At 39.1% G+C, this 18,490-nt stretch overlaps 2 protein-coding genes and 1 long non-coding RNA gene across 5 annotated transcripts in view; all 3 read right to left on the reverse strand.

Moving 5' to 3' along the window:
* The window catches only part of LOC118496064, a 10,026-nt gene extending 8,532 nt beyond the window's left edge, over positions 1 to 1,494 (reverse strand). The window contains exon 1 of the long non-coding RNA XR_004898539.1: positions 1,463 to 1,494. This is a non-coding gene — a long non-coding RNA (uncharacterized LOC118496064). The remainder of the gene's footprint in view (positions 1 to 1,462) is intronic.
* LOC116049366 (serum paraoxonase/arylesterase 2-like) overlaps positions 1 to 9,922 on the reverse strand; it is a 22,447-nt gene extending 12,525 nt beyond the window's left edge. For both annotated transcript variants that reach the window (XR_004898538.1, XM_036006247.1), the window contains exons 1-4: positions 9,756 to 9,922; positions 9,557 to 9,627; positions 9,412 to 9,467; positions 4,303 to 4,465 (exon numbers count right to left, since the gene is read on the reverse strand). Coding sequence is in view for 1 of the 2 variants with exons in the window: in XM_036006247.1 (XP_035862140.1) it covers positions 4,303 to 4,465; positions 9,412 to 9,467; positions 9,557 to 9,627; positions 9,756 to 9,832 (367 nt within the window). In the remaining variant the exon portion in view is untranslated. The remainder of the gene's footprint in view (positions 1 to 4,302; positions 4,466 to 9,411; positions 9,468 to 9,556; positions 9,628 to 9,755) is intronic.
* Positions 9,923 to 11,052: 1,130 nt separating this feature from the next.
* LOC116049363 (casein kinase II subunit alpha-like) lies at positions 11,053 to 17,583 on the reverse strand. Of its 2 annotated transcripts, XM_031298932.2 has the most exons (15): positions 17,504 to 17,583; positions 16,692 to 16,786; positions 16,324 to 16,398; positions 16,027 to 16,155; positions 15,808 to 15,919; positions 15,581 to 15,682; positions 15,412 to 15,462; positions 15,261 to 15,320; positions 15,025 to 15,108; positions 14,796 to 14,906; positions 14,525 to 14,626; positions 13,564 to 13,664; positions 13,302 to 13,450; positions 13,056 to 13,145; positions 11,053 to 11,925 (listed from the first exon to the last, which is right to left on the reverse strand). In XM_031298932.2, exons 4-15 carry the CDS (start codon positions 16,125 to 16,127, stop codon positions 11,810 to 11,812), a joined length of 1,179 nt encoding a protein of 392 aa, XP_031154792.1. In that variant the 5' UTR covers positions 16,128 to 16,155; positions 16,324 to 16,398; positions 16,692 to 16,786; positions 17,504 to 17,583; the 3' UTR covers positions 11,053 to 11,809. The 2 variants fall into 2 exon arrangements, with proteins under 2 accessions (XP_031154792.1, XP_031154793.1); XM_031298933.2 differs by lacking the exon at positions 17,504 to 17,583 and having other exon boundaries at positions 16,324 to 16,401.
* Between the last annotated feature and the right edge of the window lie 907 nt (positions 17,584 to 18,490).

Genomic DNA, 18,490 nt, shown 5'->3' on the forward strand with positions numbered 1-18,490 from the left:
CAGAGCTACGGGTCCGCTCTGTTTATATACAGTATTTGCGGATGTAGTTGAAGCCCGAGCGGCACGCTAGGGCGGGAAAAAGAAAATCTTCACGACTGCGCATGCGCGAAGGGATAAACCCAATAGCGTGGCTTAGAGGGCTACGCCTATACTCATAGAATCTGGAGTTACAATAACGTAACTATCGTTCTGGATAACACGATTGGAGAAATAGGAAGAAGGTTTTCTAACACAAATTGTAACATTATGCAGGGTGTCCAGGCACTAAATCCGTCAAGTCCAACTTTTTTGAGAGAGGAGGCTGTTCTGTTATTGGCTGAAGCTTATGATTCAAATATTCAGGATCTCAAAAATGAGTTACATCAGACAAGGAGAGTATTAGACAGACAAAAGGGGAAAAATGAGAGTCCTACCACTCTAATGGAGTTCACTCAGTTTTTGGACCCATACCTGGATGTGTTTTATGAGTTTTTCAGGTTGTGTAAAATAGCGGTTGTTTTACCTGTGAGCAGTGCATCCTGTGAACGAAGTTTTTCATCTCTCAGGCTCATAAAGACTTATTTGCGGTCAACTATGACAGAAAAGAGACTATCGAGTTTGGCTGTAATCAAAACGCACAAGGGCATTAGATCTAGATAAATTTGTGAAGCGTTTTGCTGAGCAACATGGAAATCGCCGCATTCAGCTGTTATAGGCATGACAACTTCATGTTATGCTCACTGATGAGCCTTTACAAAGCTGTTAAAATGATGACCTCAACAGAATCTGTACTTTAAATTTCTGTGTTTATATCTTTGTTTTGGCAACTGAGAACCTTTACTAAAACCAAAAGTGTGAGGAACAAAGTTTAAAATGTGACACTGGTGTAAATGGTGTAAATCCTGCTGAACATGAAGCAGTGTTGTTACTGTTTTTTTTTTTTTAATGTTTCTTCTTTTGTATATACAGTATAAAACTGTCCAGAAACGGCGTGTATGAACCTACTCACAAAATGTTTTGTACTTTTTCAGACTGGGAGCAAAATGTATTGTAATAATAATTGTAATGTAATGTATGTATTATATGTGACTTCTTTTCAGGTTTGTGGAGATTTTGATGTAACATACCCTTTGCCTTTTTGTTGATTTTTTTTTTGATACAGCAGCTCATATTTACATGCATGAAATGTCCCTTTCATGTTGCCTTAACTGCTGTGAATATTGTATATACTGTACTGTATTTCTCATCACTTAAACAAAAAATTGTTCAAGTTACTGAGGGACAAATGGGGAGATGTGTGTTCTGAGTAAACAATAAAAACAATGTCCAGTACCTTGTTTGAGTGCCGTGACCCATTTAATTTATTTCCAGTGTATTTCTGCTCACTTTAGTACAGTTCAGTCCATAGATCTTCATGGGGAAGTTTTTCTTTGTATAGTTTCTTCTTGTACTGCAATGCTGCCTCTCTGACACAGTCAAAAACTGTTTGCTTCCCCTCTCACACATCTGACACTCATCACGTGTCTTACCTTAATGCCTTTCCTGTGATAATACTTCTATCATACTTCTATCTCCTATTAAGTGAGATCACATCGTATGGTCACTTATTCCTAATATGAACTGTTCCACAGGAAACCTCAAATGCAGGACATTGATGAGATTAAGTTTGTCTGTATGAGTTTGTAAATGGCAGCCTGTGCCCTTTTGTAGTGTGTACATACTATTGTTCATCAAACTGTGATAACTGTGATTAAATTCAGTATATATACGTTTGACATATGTTGCCACCCCTCAAAAATTCCTGCCCCCCTCTCGCCACCCCATAAATATTTTTCTAGATCCGCCTCAGCTGACCTGAAAATGTAATTATTTTACAAAATGTACTTGGGTCAAAGACGAATAAGGATTTAAAATTTGAAAATAAATGAAAGTGTCAAAAAATGCCAACTCAAGCAATTTCTATTTTCATTAGAGTGTTCTATATACATCTCAACAACAGGAATTTAATTTAGAAATGCAATTTAATTTTTTTTTGATGATTCATGTGATTTATTCCATGAAAAATGTCCTTCCTGGGTAACGGGAATGGATTTAAAAAATATTTAAATGTCTACCTTTTTAGCATATAAATGTTTAGGCATATCCATAATTACAGCTCATCAAACGCACACTGTTCAAAAAAACTAAGTTTTTAACACAATTAATATGATATATTTGGGTATTTATAATTAAATGGGCTCATCGTTTGATTTTGGTCACACAATATTCCATGCCAAAAACAGAAAAATTATGAAAGAAGTCTTAAAATGCTCTACAGTAAAGGTTATCAGGTTATTATTGTATACTCAACTGAGGAAAACATGATTGTGTAATATACCATGAAAATCTGAGTTAAATGACTTGACTGTGTCATTGTTACTCGGGATGACATCCCGTTAGCCAGGAATGACATAATGCAAAAATGCCATAAAAGATTAAAGAAATACATATTATTTTATTAATATAATCTAACATTATCAACACAATGCTTGAAACGTGATAAATACTAATAAAGAAACTATTTTCATTAACATGTCCAATCTGGATAACAGAGGACATGTCCTGGGTAACAGAAGATCTTCGTTATCCAGGAAGGACAAACTGTTATCCAGGAAGGACAAAAACATGATTTTCCCACCACAACTCTGTCAAACATGGCATACTCAGCTAAAATATATCTTAGCCTTTAAAACATTAATGCCATATTTCACATGAAATAGGCATTTTTTTAAATATCAAAACATCAAATATGTTTTATTAGCGTTATCCAGAAAGACACATGATTTTTGGACATAGTTCACCAGTGACCGAAAAAGCAAAATAAAAACTTTTTTAAGAGAGAATTACTAAACTCTCCAGATGTTTTGGGGTCCTCCACAATCTTCTTTATGATGTAATATCATATTTCATGACTATGCAATTGCATTATGGGTAATTTATGGATTTTAAGGTCTGTTACCCAGGAAGGACATTAGGGAAATCCAAAAGTAAGGACAAAAGTATTTCTTGAGTAACATTTTAGATAAGGGTAGGATTGTTACTATATTTGTAGGTATCACTGCAAACATCGACAAAATTATGCCAAAGTAGATAATTAATGCTCTTATTATTTTTGACATTTTTATACTTCGATTTTAAGCCCGGACGTTACCCAGGAGGGACAGTTTGGTACTTCTGAGCTCAATAGCTCTTTGAATTAAATTTTTTTGCAATAAATACCTATTAAAGTGTGTAAAGAGGGGAGAGTTGAGTAATATAATGTAGTTTTTTAAAATTTATATTTATCTTTTGCATTATGAATATGCTTTGGACACCATAATTGACATGCCACGTCTTTGACCCACTTACATTTGTGTTAAGGCTTATCTGTTGATAAATATGAATGTTGTTAAGTCTGGGTCAAAATGAAAATGCAGTAGAAAGCCACCAGATGTCAGTGTTTTCCCTTAAAGGAACACACCAACTTATTAGAACTTTAGCTTATTCACCGTATCCCCCAGAGTTAGATAAGCCACACATACCCTTCTCATCTCCGTGCGTGTTGTAACTCTGTCTGACGCACCCACCGCTAGCCTCGCTTAGCACAGATCCTGGAGCTAACCGGCTCCATCTAGCCTACTGCTCCCAATAAGTGAAAAAATAACGCCAACATTTTCCTATTTACATGTTGTGATTTGTATAGTCACAGCGTGTACAAATAACAAGGTCACATGAGACACAGCCATCTTCTAACTGTATACATACTGAGAACTAATTCTCAGAAGGAAGCACTGCTACTTGGGCGGAGTGATTAGCACAACACCTGAAAAGCACCGTTGTTACTCTCTGATCCTCACCATGACGCTTATCAGGTGCACAAAACCACTCCGCCCAAGTAGCAGAAGTAACAGTGCTTCGCCTTCTAAGTTCCCAGTTTGTATACGGTTAGAAGATGGCTGTGTCTCATGTGACCTTGTTATTTGTACACGCTGTCACTATACAAATCACAATATGGAAATAGGAAAATGTTGGCGTTATTTTGTCACTAACTGGGAGCAGTAGGCTAGATGGAGCCGGTTACCTCCAGGATCTGTGCTAAGCGGGGCTAGCGGTGGGTGTGTCAGACACGGAGATGAGAAGGACTGGATGGACATATCTAACTCTGGGGGATACGGTGAATAAGCTAAAGTTCAAATAAGTCTGCGTGTTCCTTTAAGGTGCTATCTTGTAGAGACGTGTGTGTGTGTGTGTGTGTGTGTGTGTGATATGTGTGCAACCACACATAAGTGATAAGTGCTCGTATACCTCTTAGATCGGTGAATACACTGATGCCATGAGGGTTGAATGATTCCAGATCAAAGTTTCTTGGCATGCGCAGCTCCACTGGTTTCATCCGAGGATCTTCCATATCAAGGGAGAAGATCTTGCCTGGCACATCTGAGGATGGTAGTCCAGGATACTTCAGACCCTTGAGATATATTTAAAAAAAAAAAAAAAAACTTAATTATGCAGAACATATAGAACATTGCAGAGTGGGTTGTAAAAGAACAAGCCTTAGGTCAGATTTAGTGGCATAACCCTTATGAGTTTTTTTTTTTCCTTTCTCCGCTGTACCTAAATAACACCTTTTTCTGCAGTTTAAGAAATGCCAGCCAAGTACACTTCAAGAGAAAAGCAGATAAACCAATTGGTCTTTATGGGAAGTTCATGTGGTTTTCAGGAAGGATTTTTTAATCTTCAGAGATCATTGGAGGGAATAAACAAACATTAATTTGAGGCCAAGTATATCCATAATAGCTGCAACGATTAGTCGATTAATCGATTTTCGGAAGAAAAAAAAAAATCGGCTACCATTTTACTGATTGACAAGTCATTTTCAAACACTAAATGCCAAAATGGTCTCAAATATTAAGAATTCATGCTTTTTTTTGTGATCAACAATTTTTTATTAGAAAAGATTGAAATGTTACATTTGCAGTCACATTTACTCTGAACATGCATAGCACAAACTACAGTACGACATTCAATACATAGCTCATGAGAGATAAAAGCTAAATGGTGAAGTAGATGAAAGATAGCCGTTACAATGTCAAAATTAGCTACTCAGTATAAAGCATTCCCCAGAAAATACTTAAAAATAAAAATAAAAAATAAAAAGAAATAAAACATATGTAGGAAAATAAGTAAGTTAAGTTAAATAAAAAGAAACACCCATAAATCTACATTCAGGTCAGAATTTTCTGTTTCACAATGTGGTCTTGGATGGACAGTGTAATCTGCGACCATGCCTGGATGGTTGTTAGTTTGGCCTTGTTGAGGCGTGCAGTTGTACACTCAAGAGAAGTGATATACTGGTAGGCAGTTAGCCAGTATTGTGTTACGGGTAGATTAGGGTGGAACCAAAGCCTTAAGATGGTCTTTTTTGCTGCCGTAAGCCCTGCCAAGAGTAATCTATGTTGGTTGAGAGTAAGGGATAGCTGTGAATCATCGTTAAGAAGGCAGAGGGAGGGACTAGGTTGTATGACAACATTCAGTAGTGATGACATTATAGAAAATACTTCCACCCAGAAGCGTCTGATTGGGGTGCACTCCCAAAACATGTGCATTGTTGTGCCCAGTGCCTGATCCGGGCAGTGAGTGCAAATAGGATTTGGGACTAATTTAATTTTGAAGCGTTTCAAAGGGGTAGCATATGCCCGGTGTATCAGCTTGAAGTGTATGAGTTGATGCGCAAGATTTTTTGAAGCACTACTCAGGTTTTCCCATATATTTTCCCATAATGGAACTGGGCCCAGTGTTTTCAATTCCCTTTCCCACACCCGTTCTACAGCTAGGTGTCCCGAATGGTGAAGGAGTATCGCATTGTAAATTAACAGTCCCTCTGGAGTTTTGCATGGGTCTGACCCACTTTTCCATGGAATGCTCTGGAATCTGCTGATTTCAGGGCACTCCGTAAGCCTTCATAGCAGATCTCAGCCTAAGATAGAGGAAATATGACGTACCTGGTAGATCAAAGTTGTTTTTTATGTCTAAAAATTGGCACAGTGCTGCATTGTCAAATAAATCGCCGAAGACATTGACTCCTTTACGGGACCAAGACGGAAATACAAATGGCTTCCCACCTGACTGAAGGTTATAATTGCTCCATAATGGGGATGTTTTATGAAATTTACTTGTTACGCCCAGCATTTTTTCAGTTTTTCTCCAGACATTAAGGGAATTGACTATGATGGTTCCATAACATAACTGGATATTTTTGCGACCTATACCTGTATAGAGTAAGTCCTCTAAGCGGTGTGGTTTAACACGTGCCGCCTCTATTGCCCGCCATGGGATTTGTGAATCCTGGTGTCTCCACACCTGCAATGACCTAATTTGGAAGGCATAGTAATAGAAATTCAGATTAGGGACCGCCAGGCCTCCTGTAAGCTTACTTCTTTGTAAAGTTGTCAGTTTAATCCTGGCGCGTTTTCCACCCCAGATAAATTGTGACATGAGAGAGTGCATTTCAGAAATAAATTTAGGTGGAGGAGCAACTGGAATCTAACTCGTTATTAATAGTATCAGGTTGTGTTACAACTTGGCCCTCTGTTGTACGAATTGCATTGATTAGTGCTTTTGATTCACATTGTTTAAGTCTGAGGGCTAGTAGCCTGCTTGGACGGTCACCATCATAGTAGTATCTTTGCTTTGTTCTATGCAATATGAACTCTGCTTTTTCAAGGGATATACTTCGGTATTCCCCTCTAAGTGCAGTGAGTAGGTTTATGTTGGTTACTGAAGGCGTTGTTAATTGCTCCTGCTCTATTCGTGTAATCTGTCTCTCAATGTCATTAAGCCGTTTGCTACGTTCAGAATGCAATTTAGAAGAGAAGCCAATACATATACCCCTAATGAAACATTTAGCTGACTCCCACAGTATTTGAGCATTGGTGCAGCTTTCTTTGTTGTGATTGATAAATTCGTTAAGTTGTTCTTTTATATGTGTTAAAAAGGTCTTATTACTGAGGAGAGAATCATTGAACCTCCACCTGTGCACTTTGGGGTGATTAATAATTGGTGTCAGTGTACACATAACTGGGGCATGGTCAGAGAGTAAAATGGGTAGCATATTAACATGACTTATGCTATTTATGATGGATGGACTGACAAATACGTAATCAATTCTGGAGGAAGAGCCGTGGCGGTCAGAGTAGAAGGAGTATGCCTTAACTTTGTCATGGCGGAGACGCCAGGGATCCACAACGTTTAGTTCTGCCAGGAAATATCTGAGAGACAGTGCTGAGGGAGGCAGTGTGGTAGAGGACGTACTACTGGACTTATCCAATTCTGGACACACTGTTGCATTAAAATCGCCTGCTATAATACTATGACAGTCACGGTATCTCAACAAAGAGTCACTGATGGAGTGCGCTTAATGGGCGAGTTTAAACCTCTAACATTCCAGCTGATAATATTCAAGTTGGCCATCTAATCAGCGTAACACTTGGAATACAGAGTAGTAGAAAAAAAGACCCACAAATAAAAAGACATAAACACAGATTAAGGGGAATGCATGCAGTAAGAACATCTCGTTGTACTGTATCAGAAACAAATGAATTACACAACACAACTATGTACACACACGCAAACCGCCAGACTCTCGTAGAGCCCAAGGATTGCAACAACACACACGCCATAACCATTCCGGTTACGCAGACGTGCAACGCAGTCCCCAACAACCCTTAATAACGTTACTGATACTCCCCGTATAGAAATACAAATAAACGCATAACGTTGCAGTCGGGAAGATCATAAGTCAACCGATAAAAGGCGCTAAACTGAAAAATAAGCTAGTGAGTCCCTGGCAGACTTGGAGCAGTCTGTAAATTAACATTAGATGACTGAATTAGTGTTATTTACAGCTCAAGTGGTATTGATTTATAAAATAAACGAAACATATACCAAGAAGTACAAGCTTACATAACACTAGGCTAGCTTAGAGGCTATTGCGGAGAGGCTGCCTCCATCTCATCTGGTTCCTGCAGCCGTGAAACTCCACGGAGTTGTAGACTGGAGGACGCCTGAAAAGTGTTGCGAAGAAAGTTCTCTGCGTCGGATGGGGTATCAAAGTTGAGGCTTTTCCCCTGGAAAGTAACCTTAAGATGGGCTGGGTAGCGCAGAAATGGCTGTAATCCAAGCGAGGTCATTTTCTTGTAGATTGGGACAAAAGCTTTTCTTTTGGTGGTTGTATCTTTGCTGTAGTCGGGAAAGAACAGCAGGTCGTGGTCAGCATGCTTAATCTTTTGGGCCCTGGCTCCCTTCAGAATCGCCTGGCGATCGGTATAGTCCAGTAGCTTGAAGATCAATGTACGTGGACGGTTGTTGTTAGCATCCTTCTCTGTGCTGTAAAGTCTGCGGGCTCTCTCTATGCAGACAGGTCGGCCTTGCAACGCTGGTATCCACTTAGGTAGATTTGTAGTCAGAAAGCCGGCGGGATCTGATCCTTCCTCACCCTCCTTCAGCCCCACCAGTCTGAGGTTAGACAATCGGCTGTGGTCTTCCATCTGGGTCAGTTTAGAGGTGAGATCGCTAACTTGTTGGTGGAGACCATTAACCTGGTGCTTGCTAGCCCTCAGTGCAGCCTGTAGCGAGTCAACTTTAGCAGTATTATTTTGAATAGCCTTTTGAGAACTATCCACATCTTTGGCCAATACACCCATGGTATCCTCTGCATGCTGTATCTGAGTTTTTAGTTCTGCTAATTGCGGGATTAAGATGCTATTAATTGCTTCTTTTACCGCGGACTGTATCATCAGGTTGAGGGCACTCTGTTGCTCTTTCAGCGCCATATTCACTGCTGTGACAATTGCGTCGTCAAGGTCCTCCTTCGGCATGCTTATCATCGTTTTTTTCTTTAATGGTGACAAGCAGTCCCCTTCTCGCTTGCCTCCCGTCTTTCCTTGTGCCATGACGTCTCGATTTTGAGCTAGGTTGGTTGATTTCATTAAGTAAAATGTTAAGTTTAAGGTGTTGTTGAGGCAGAGCTAGTAAGCTACACGTGCATCGCAGACCAGCGTCAACTCGGAAGTCATGCTTTGCTCTGTTTAATTTCACTGTGAATTAAATATGTTTGGGTTTCGGACTGTTGTTAAGACAACAAATTAACAGAGGGACATTTTTAACAATTTTCTGACATTTTATATACGATTTATAAAAATCAGCAGATTAATCGATAATGAAAATAATCGTTGGTTGCAGCCCTGATCAATAACAATAAAATAAATGTTTTTAAAAAACACAAGTTAACGGCCCTGACTGACATATTGAAAGAGTCAGGCCGTGATGATAAGATAAGCAAAAAAGCTCACTTTATTGAGTTGCACTGCTGCATTCAAGACGTGCATTTGGCTGCTCTACAACTCAAATACTTACAGTGCTGATAAATGCAAGCCCGTTTCCAAGGATCGTTATATCCTCTGAGCCATAATCTGAAAGCACGACAGTTGCACAGTTAATTTTAATGTTCGCTTAACGTTCCTCTCAAATTGTTGCTACATTTTCTCCTGGAGTTACTTACCCAGATTTTTGAGCGCAACACAGTTGGGGAGGTGATTCTGCACCAGCTCCCTAGAGGCGAGGGTCGTTTTCCTGCAATATTTTCAAAGTTACGTTAGGTCAGGTGGCCAGAATAAAACTTTGTTTTCCTAAAGAAAAACTCTGGAACAGGCGGAACATATTCCTCGTTTCGATATTAACGGAGTTGCTTTTTATTTTACCTTAAGTTGACAATCCTCTCTCCGAGCAGCGCCGATAAGGCAGCTATTACAAGCGAGATGAAAGCTACTTTTCCCATTTTGGAATCACGACGGATCAATTTTACAAACTGGGTTTAATGCCAGACAACTTCAGCCGAGGCGTGTCGCAGCAGGCGCAACTAATGCTGCCTTCATGACTATCGGAAATATGTGAACAAATCTGTTTATTTTTGTTGCTAGCATGTGAACAAACATGTCTTCTTTTGTTGTTAGTGATTAACGTTGTTATCTTGTATTTGGTGCATATACGAGGTATACGTGCAGTTTAGTGTCACAAATTCCCCATACAATGTCCTACGTGCAGTTTAGTGTCCCAAATTCCCCATACAATGTCCTTAATTAATTATGAACCTGCTAAACCACCTGTGCTACCCTAACCTTAACCTGTCTCAAATAAGACCCTCATCATTTGGGACACTCAGTTTTTGGAAAATAATTTGTGACACTAAACTGCACGTAAACCCATATACGAATACTCCAATTACTTACAATGACATCTTGCATTTTCCACACTGGCATTCGATGTGATAGACCCATAGACTGTAAATATGGATAGACCTGATGCACGATCCCCCTCTCTTTATCTTGCATCTGCTGGACCATAGTCCTGTATCGGTATCTCCTGATTCACAAGATAAAATACAGGACATTTGATGTTGTGTTTAGTGTTTCTGATTTCCAACATATGAGAAGTACATGAATGCAGCATTATTCCGAATGGTTTGAGCCACTAGTCCTTATCCTTATCCAATAGTGCAATTAATAGTGAGTTTTAAGCTGTTGGATCAGTTTTTATATGCTGTGTTCAGTACAGGTTCAGTCCTTGTGTGATGGAAGCAGTATTGTCCTTTTGAATGACTGTCTATCGGATGCTGTGAATGTAAATGGACTACTGCAGAGTTGTACCATAAATTACATTAGACCTTTTATTCTTTTTAAACGTTCTAGCATTGTGTACACCAACAGATGTGATGTCTCCATAACTCAAAAGAATAAAAAAAAAAAAACTATGTAGAAAATGATTAAGGATAAATACATTGCACTCAGTGTTCCAATGTTTATGTATGAAGAAAGGGCAAGAAGCTGGGGAATCCACTTTGTTTTGATCACACATTAAATCATTTGATGCCGAAATTAATTCTACATCCAGGGGAACTTGTCTTGTGGGATACACTTACTATGCTGTCATCTGCTTTTGATTCACTCATGAGTTCATTAATTCACTCAATGCAACCAGTCCAACAGACAGTACACTCAATAACATGTAGTGCCTGCAAAGCCCTGTTTAAATTGTTTATTTTTGAAGTTGTTTTTGTAGGTGATGACTCCTCCCAACATAAAACAAAAAGTTACAAAATTGTCTATGTAATCAAAATCAAGTGTAAGAGACTTCATAAAAAACAAACATGAACACATACATACACATATAGAAGTGAAAGTAAGATAAAATTGGCAAACTATTGACCCTGTGATACTCAGCATTGGGTGCATGCAACCTGACAGTAACTGTAGAATATCTACAAAAGTCCAATTAAAGAATTATAGCATCTAACAACTTCAAAACACCAACAACTCCTGCACATTACATTGTGTGCAACCAGCGAGCACTGTTAGGTGGGGCACACCAGATTCCTGACTCTGTTTTGTGAAGTCTTGTAAAGGTTCACAGTGTAATACAGCAGGATCCCCATCAAACAGTTTCAAGCAAGACTGTATATTTGGAACATACAAAATAAATTTTATTATCCATTCTCTTCATGTCTACATCTTATTAGAAGTTTCTAGACAATGGCATTGTCAAATAACACACCCAAATTAATTCTAATAATCCTGACAGGTGCAACAATACATTTCTGTCAAGTCCAGGTGTCAAAATATAATTGAATGTGAAAAGCAATTTAAATCTTCTTCCTTGTTATTTTCAACATAAAAAGGGGAGCCATGGCCCTGGGCCGCAGTGAGAGCTAGGCAGGACATGGCCATGAGCACACATAAACACAGGTGAGGAAGTGGCTTCAGGGTTGAGCCCCGGTGGCTGCAGGGACTTGTGTGGCCAGGGTGTTGGGAGCAGAGATGACAGGTGATCCAGCAATGTTAGCCAGTGGCTGTGAGGAGGACATTGAGGTGATGCCTAAGAGAGACAGGGGGCTCTTTAATCATTTGGTAATGTGTCATATTTAAATCACAGTCTCAAACTAGAGATATAACTTTGCAGTCAATGCAAACTCAAAAGTTCAAAAAAGTCAGACTGTGACAGAACTTTTCTTACAATCTACAAACAAAGTGTATTTCTAATTTGAAGCCCCCCCCCCCACCCACCCACCCTACAACCACACACAAAATAGTCTGATTATCGATGTAACTTTCTATGCAGCATTTCAATATCTTACTTTACTTGCGTATACAAGCTATAACTTTCATAAAAAGTCAGATTATGAGAGAATAGGAATAGGGCTGGGTATCGTTCAAAGATTCTCAATACTGGTAGCGGTACCAATACCGTGACTTTGAAACCGGTTCCTAAACAATATTCCCCCCCGATACCAATTTTATAAAATAAAAATAAATTACAACATAGACAGAGCTGGGCAATATATCGATATTATATCGATATCGTGATATGAGACTAGATATTGTCTTAGATTTTGGATATCGTAATATGACATAAGTGTTGTCTTTTCCTGGTTTTAAAGGCTGCATTACAGTAAAGTGATGTCATTTTCTGAACTTACCAGACTGTTGTAACTGTTCTATTATTTGCCTTTACCCACTTAGACATTATATCCACATTACTGATGACTATTTATCAAAAATCTCATTGTGTAAATATTTTGTGAAAGCACCAATAGTCAACACTACAATATCGTTGCAGTATCGATAGAGGTATTTGTTCAAAAATATCGTGATATTTGATTTTCTCCATATCGCCCAGCTTTAATTACAGCACAAATGTTTGTATTTATTTTTCAGCTCATACTACGTGAGCCCCAACTCTGTGTGTAACGTAGAGTTTTTCCTACGTGTCTCTGCGATGTGTAATGTTAGACTGCCAATCACCACCGTTATTACATCTTGGTAGAAGCAAGCTGCATGGTTATTGGCTCACTGACGCTGATGAGATTTACTCCTTAGGTATTGAAATTGGGTATTGAATGACGAGGCATTTTTCGATACTCGACAATTCGGTCGGTGCCTAAAAAGGTATTCAGTTTGGTACCCAGCCCTAGAGAGGAACGTGTCATTCTGAGCAGGATTACTTACCGGCCATCATACTTGAGGAGCTGACTGGTGTGGAGCTGGCAGCCATCCCTCCCGGAGTCGCCCCTCTTCCCTGATCTTTAACGATGGGATCTAAGAACAAAAGTGGATTTGAGCCCCTCATAAACTAAATAACATGCCGACACAATCAAGCCACTTCACATAGTGTACCCAAATGTGAAGCAATTTGTTCAAGCAAAAAGTAAGATGCAGACAGGGTAATATGAAAACGGTAAGAAGCAAACTTACAGAAGTAGGGGTGATCCATGGCCTCTCTGGCCGTGAGGCGGGCTTGATGGTCATAGCGCAGCAGTTTGTCCAGGAAGTCTAGAGCCTCTGTGCTGACCAGGTGCTGGTTCTCGCTGTGCACAAACCTCTCCCACCTTTTGCGGGAGTGTCTATACAGAACAGACAAGGGGTCGGGTGATAATGTGAAGTATTCATAAGCTGAAATCTTAGTCAAAATATTGAATAATAACATTGCCAACGTCAAATGGCTACAATGTTTTACCTTCCGAGAATGTCGTTGAACCGTGGATCCAATTCAATGTTGTACTTGTCAATGTAGTCGTACAGGTCCTCAGTGCCGAGTACTTTTGCAATTCGCACAAGCTGCAAGTTGGAAGAAGCGTAATTCAACAATTAAGAGTACACAGTTCAGTTTAATCATATGAAAGGTATTGAGGGGCATGGATACCATAGCAGTTTATAGTGTTTGAGTCGATAAGGTAGTGGGTTTGTATGGAGTGTATACATTATGTCAATAAAGAGGTAATTATGGGAGACTAATGATATGGAAATAAACATCTGGTTAAATGTACAGTGTCAGAAGATTTTCTATTATTATCAAACCTGACAGTGTAATATTCATTTTAAAAAAAGTATACACGGTCTGTCTGATTACTAGAGAAATAATTAAAGTTCAATAGCTATGCACAGTGTGGAAGTTGTACAAGATGATTACTTGAAAAATATTAAATCTTATACAATATTAAATCAACATTTGCTATTGTGTACAAATAGAACTGAAATACCATTTCAACTGCAGTGTCACAAAAGAGCCATGGAATAAAGTGGAAATTCAGCGTACAGTGTTAAGAGTGCATGCAGGGAAAGCCCACAACACAAACAACCCCATCCATGGTAGTAACGTGTTATGACCTGTGTCCACTGGTGCAGTCCTACATTTGTCTTTTAACCCTTTTGTTTTACATTCAGTGCACCCAACTCCCCAAAAGTTGATAATAAATGTCTACCCTCGTTCAATAACTGCTGATATACCTTTGGGAGACATAAAACCCCAGTGCAGAGCTGCTATGAGGCCTATGTCAGGTGTAAGAAGTATGTGGATTTGACTGGGTAAAATCGACAACTACGTATGCAATGTTTGTGCCCCAGGCACTGCTCTCTTAAAGCCACGTTTGTGACCACATACACAAAAGACTACACTAAAAAGAACTGATTCTACATACCTGATCATAGTTGTCATGACCGTGAAAGAAAGGCTCCTTTCTGAAGATCATGCTGGCAAGCATGCAGCCCAAACTCCACATGTCCAAGCTGTAGTCATACATCTACAAATAATATAAAGAGGTGAAAAGGCTTGAACTGGCTCCATGGATGTATTCAAAAAACAAAACAATTCTCTCTTCTTTAATACTATTATAATCAAAGTGCCATTTTAACCAACTTCTGTAAAACTAGCATGACTAGACATGTAGAAGAACAGTACAGGAGGCTCACCTGGTAGTCTACCAGCAGTTCAGGTCCTTTGAAGTACCTGGATGCCACTCTCACGTTGTATTCCTGGTTTGGGTGGTAGAATTCTGCCAAACCCCAATCGATTAGGCGGAGCTGGAAGTAAAAACAAATATTAATAATTAAGTGGAATGTTTACCAAAAGATGTGATTAGCCCATGTCACAGCAGGGAAAACAAGAAATGATGAAAATGGTCAGCATGTGAGACAATACCTTTCTGTGTTCATGATCAATCATTACATTGTGTGGCTTGACATCTCTGTGCATAATCCCCATACTGTGGCAGTAATCCAGAGCCTAATAGGTAAAAAGATATATGTTAAGAGTATCCACTGAATGTTAAACCGATGCAACTAGAGCTTGATATAAGGTTTCTGGCAAATATTTAACAACCAATGCAGACCATAAAATAGTGTAACAAATTGAGCGTACCAAAAGCTGTTTCTTACCTTTAAGATTTCGTACATGTAGAACCGTATGTCAAAGTCAGATAGGGTTTGATACAATTGCTGTAAAAGAATATAAATGTATGAGCCATTTGGAGAAAAAAAAAATATTTGTATTAGCATATTCAAAAATTACAATTCAATTTTTTTGTACCTTGAAATCTGTGTTGTTCACATGTTCAAAGACCAGAGCAGGGGTTCGGGACTGAAAGGAAAAAGATAATTTTTCATTTTGTTTTCATAAAATGTGTTTATGCATGAAACATTGTACATATACAAGTTCAAAACTGTTACAGTGGGAAAAAAAAGGAGAACAAAATTACCACAGGATCCTTGACGATATCTAACAGTGAGATGATATTTGGGCCACCCCTCAGATTCTCCAGGATCTTGATTTCTCTCTTGATTTTCTTTTTCTTGACCGGCTGTGAACAATGATACGATTCATACAAAATCTCCACTGAGGTGACAAAATATTATGACTGATTGACTGAAAAACACTTGCAAAACCACATAAATTATCAGGATAATCAATTGATTATTTCCATACCTTCAGTATTTTGACGACCACTTTTTCATTGTTTGTGATGTTTATGGCTTCAAACACTTCACTATATTTGCCTCTCCCTAGTTTTCTGACTAGCTGATAGTCGTCTTGGTTCCTAAAAACAAAACAAAAAGCTATGGTGAACAATGTTGAGATTGCTTACCCAACAAAGCAAAACAAAACAAATACAACTAAAGCGCCAACAATTCACTTTTGCCTTACCCCCATTCAACAACATGGGACTCATAGTCCCAATATTCCCGAGGTCTCTGTGTGTTTACATCAGGGTAAACTCGAGAGCGGCTTGGGACAGGGCCAGACATATTCTACACAGGGTCTTCTCTAAATCTCCTGAAACAAAAAAAAAATTTTTTTTTTAAAAAATGACTTGAGTTTTACATGGGAAAAAAATAACATGTCCATTTAAAAGCATTTTGTGTACAATGGTTAGCACTCCAGGACATCATATAACTACAAATTGGTGATAAAATGTAATCTAATTATAAAAGGGAACAATACCTGGGAGGTTCCCTCCAGGATGATGGTGTTAGATGAATTCAAACAAGAGCAGTTGAGATGCCTTTATAATAAGAGCTACTGGGCATACAGATGTAAAACAGATAGTTAGCCAACTACAGTAAAACCATTCATATTAGTTTAACACCATATGTAGAACCGAGAAATGCTAATCAAAGCTTAAAAGATATTTGAACTTGAGAATGTTTCCCCAGGATGTTGTTTCAAATTAAACTTCAGATGTTTCATGCGGAAGGCAGCAAAATTAGTATCTTAAAAAAGCAGCACATGTTATTTAAATATCGCGCACGAAAATATCAACTAAAACTAAATTAAGTGTCTAAATATGGTGGCGTGTGAAATGTAGAGACCTGAATGTTAAATGGGGGCATCCAACCAGTCTAATCAGGAGGTACAGGGCTCAATACAGTCATCACTGGGGGCTATACCAAGGCAGTATCTCCTCCTGTTGGAAAAAGGCAGAAAGTAGGTTGATTAAAATCAATGCTGTCAATTAAGCAAACACGAACAAACTATGTGAGCTAATGTATGCCAGCCAATACAGCTAGTAAGGCTACATTTAAATGGTTTTATGAAATGCATCCAATCGACAAATGGTCTCCCTGGTACAAGACACTCGTTCAGTTATAGCCAGTTTGCCCGCTAACTACTTTAATGAAAAGGTGACTGTGCGCACAAACCCTCTGTGGCCCAAGGCCTGCACAAGTGCAGTGATGCTAATAGCTAGCTAGCTATCAGGCAAATCGGGCAGCTGGCTAGTTAGCATTAGCTCGTCAACAGCAGAGGAAAAGCCGGTTGGAAAGTCACAACTAGCTCTCGGTCACATTATGGGACTGTAACGAAACCGAATGAACACCCGGCGTCAAAACAGTCAAATAATCATTATAGTAGTTATTATTAACTTAGAGCTAACGAACAAGCTTCGAAAAATATATTTCCGAAAGCTGGAAAGTGCTAAGCTAGCAGGCTAGGGGAGTGAATAGCCTGCTGGCTGGCGAGGCAACTGAGTGACAACGCCTTGAAAAAACATCCTACAAACACTGTGATCGAGCAGTAGAAAGGCACCACGGTTGTGTTACTTGTTCGCAGCTTTTCCTCACATATAAAACACTCAACAGCAGTTCCGAACCTACGACGATTTGTGGTTAAATAACACGATTACCTCTCAGCGTTGTTGGGACGTCAATATGGCGATGCTTAGTATCAAGAGCTTAGTGCGAACAGCCTCTCCTGCAGAGGGCGCTGTCCTTTTTTCTTTTTCATGGGGGGGGATTGTAGCTCCCTCTGCCACCAACAGGTCTGATAGAGGCAGAAACTTTTATCTGCATCGTATGTGTCTGTAGCCTTCAGTCACAACGGTAATGTTTTGTCAGTGAATTTTATTTGTATAACCACAAACGCACTGTTAATTTCCACAAGCAACATGCACGTTTAACCACCAAAGGTCCTGGTAGCTAAGATAGTTGAGGACATAGGCTATATATGATTCAGTAGACCTACAATACATAATTCACATTTTTACATAGGCCTAATAGTTGGAGTAGCTACAGCATGCCCACACATGAGACTGCAATTCAAATAGTTTTGTGCTTTTCGTCACCTGATTACTGCATATTGTGTGCTCTCCATTTCAGGATATTTCTACCAAGTGACATTTCTATAGACGACAATGCTCACTCAGTGTAGGGACTGTTTTAAAAAGGTGTTTGTTTAGGCAAAATATAGGGCTCACTGGGTAAATGGACAATGCTGAAATAGTCACACAAAACAATACATGTTCTGTGGCATAATTTAAAAGGTTATAGTTACCACAGTCATAAAAAAGCCAGGGGCATTTTCCCGAAGTAACCAACCACCTGTAATCAAGACAGAAAGACAAATCCTCTTTGTGAGTTTGAATGTTGAGAACATTTGTTTCCATCTTGAATTGATATAATAAACAGACTCTTGTCAACTCAATCTGTAGCCTAATTGGTGCTCCTCTGCGTGCAAGTCATGCACTGTTCAACACACAGAAATAGTCTTTGACTACTCTATCTGATACATCTTGTCGAATCTATAATTAACCAGGGTGAACCTATTCAAGGTGAAAAATTCAGGATAAAGCAGCAGTACATAAAACAGCACTCTTGCTGACAAACAGTGGACA

This window comes from Sander lucioperca, chromosome 10 (genome assembly GCF_008315115.2).
Source record: "Sander lucioperca isolate FBNREF2018 chromosome 10, SLUC_FBN_1.2, whole genome shotgun sequence".
In the NCBI taxonomy this organism is placed as follows: Eukaryota; Metazoa; Chordata; class Actinopteri; order Perciformes; family Percidae; genus Sander; species Sander lucioperca.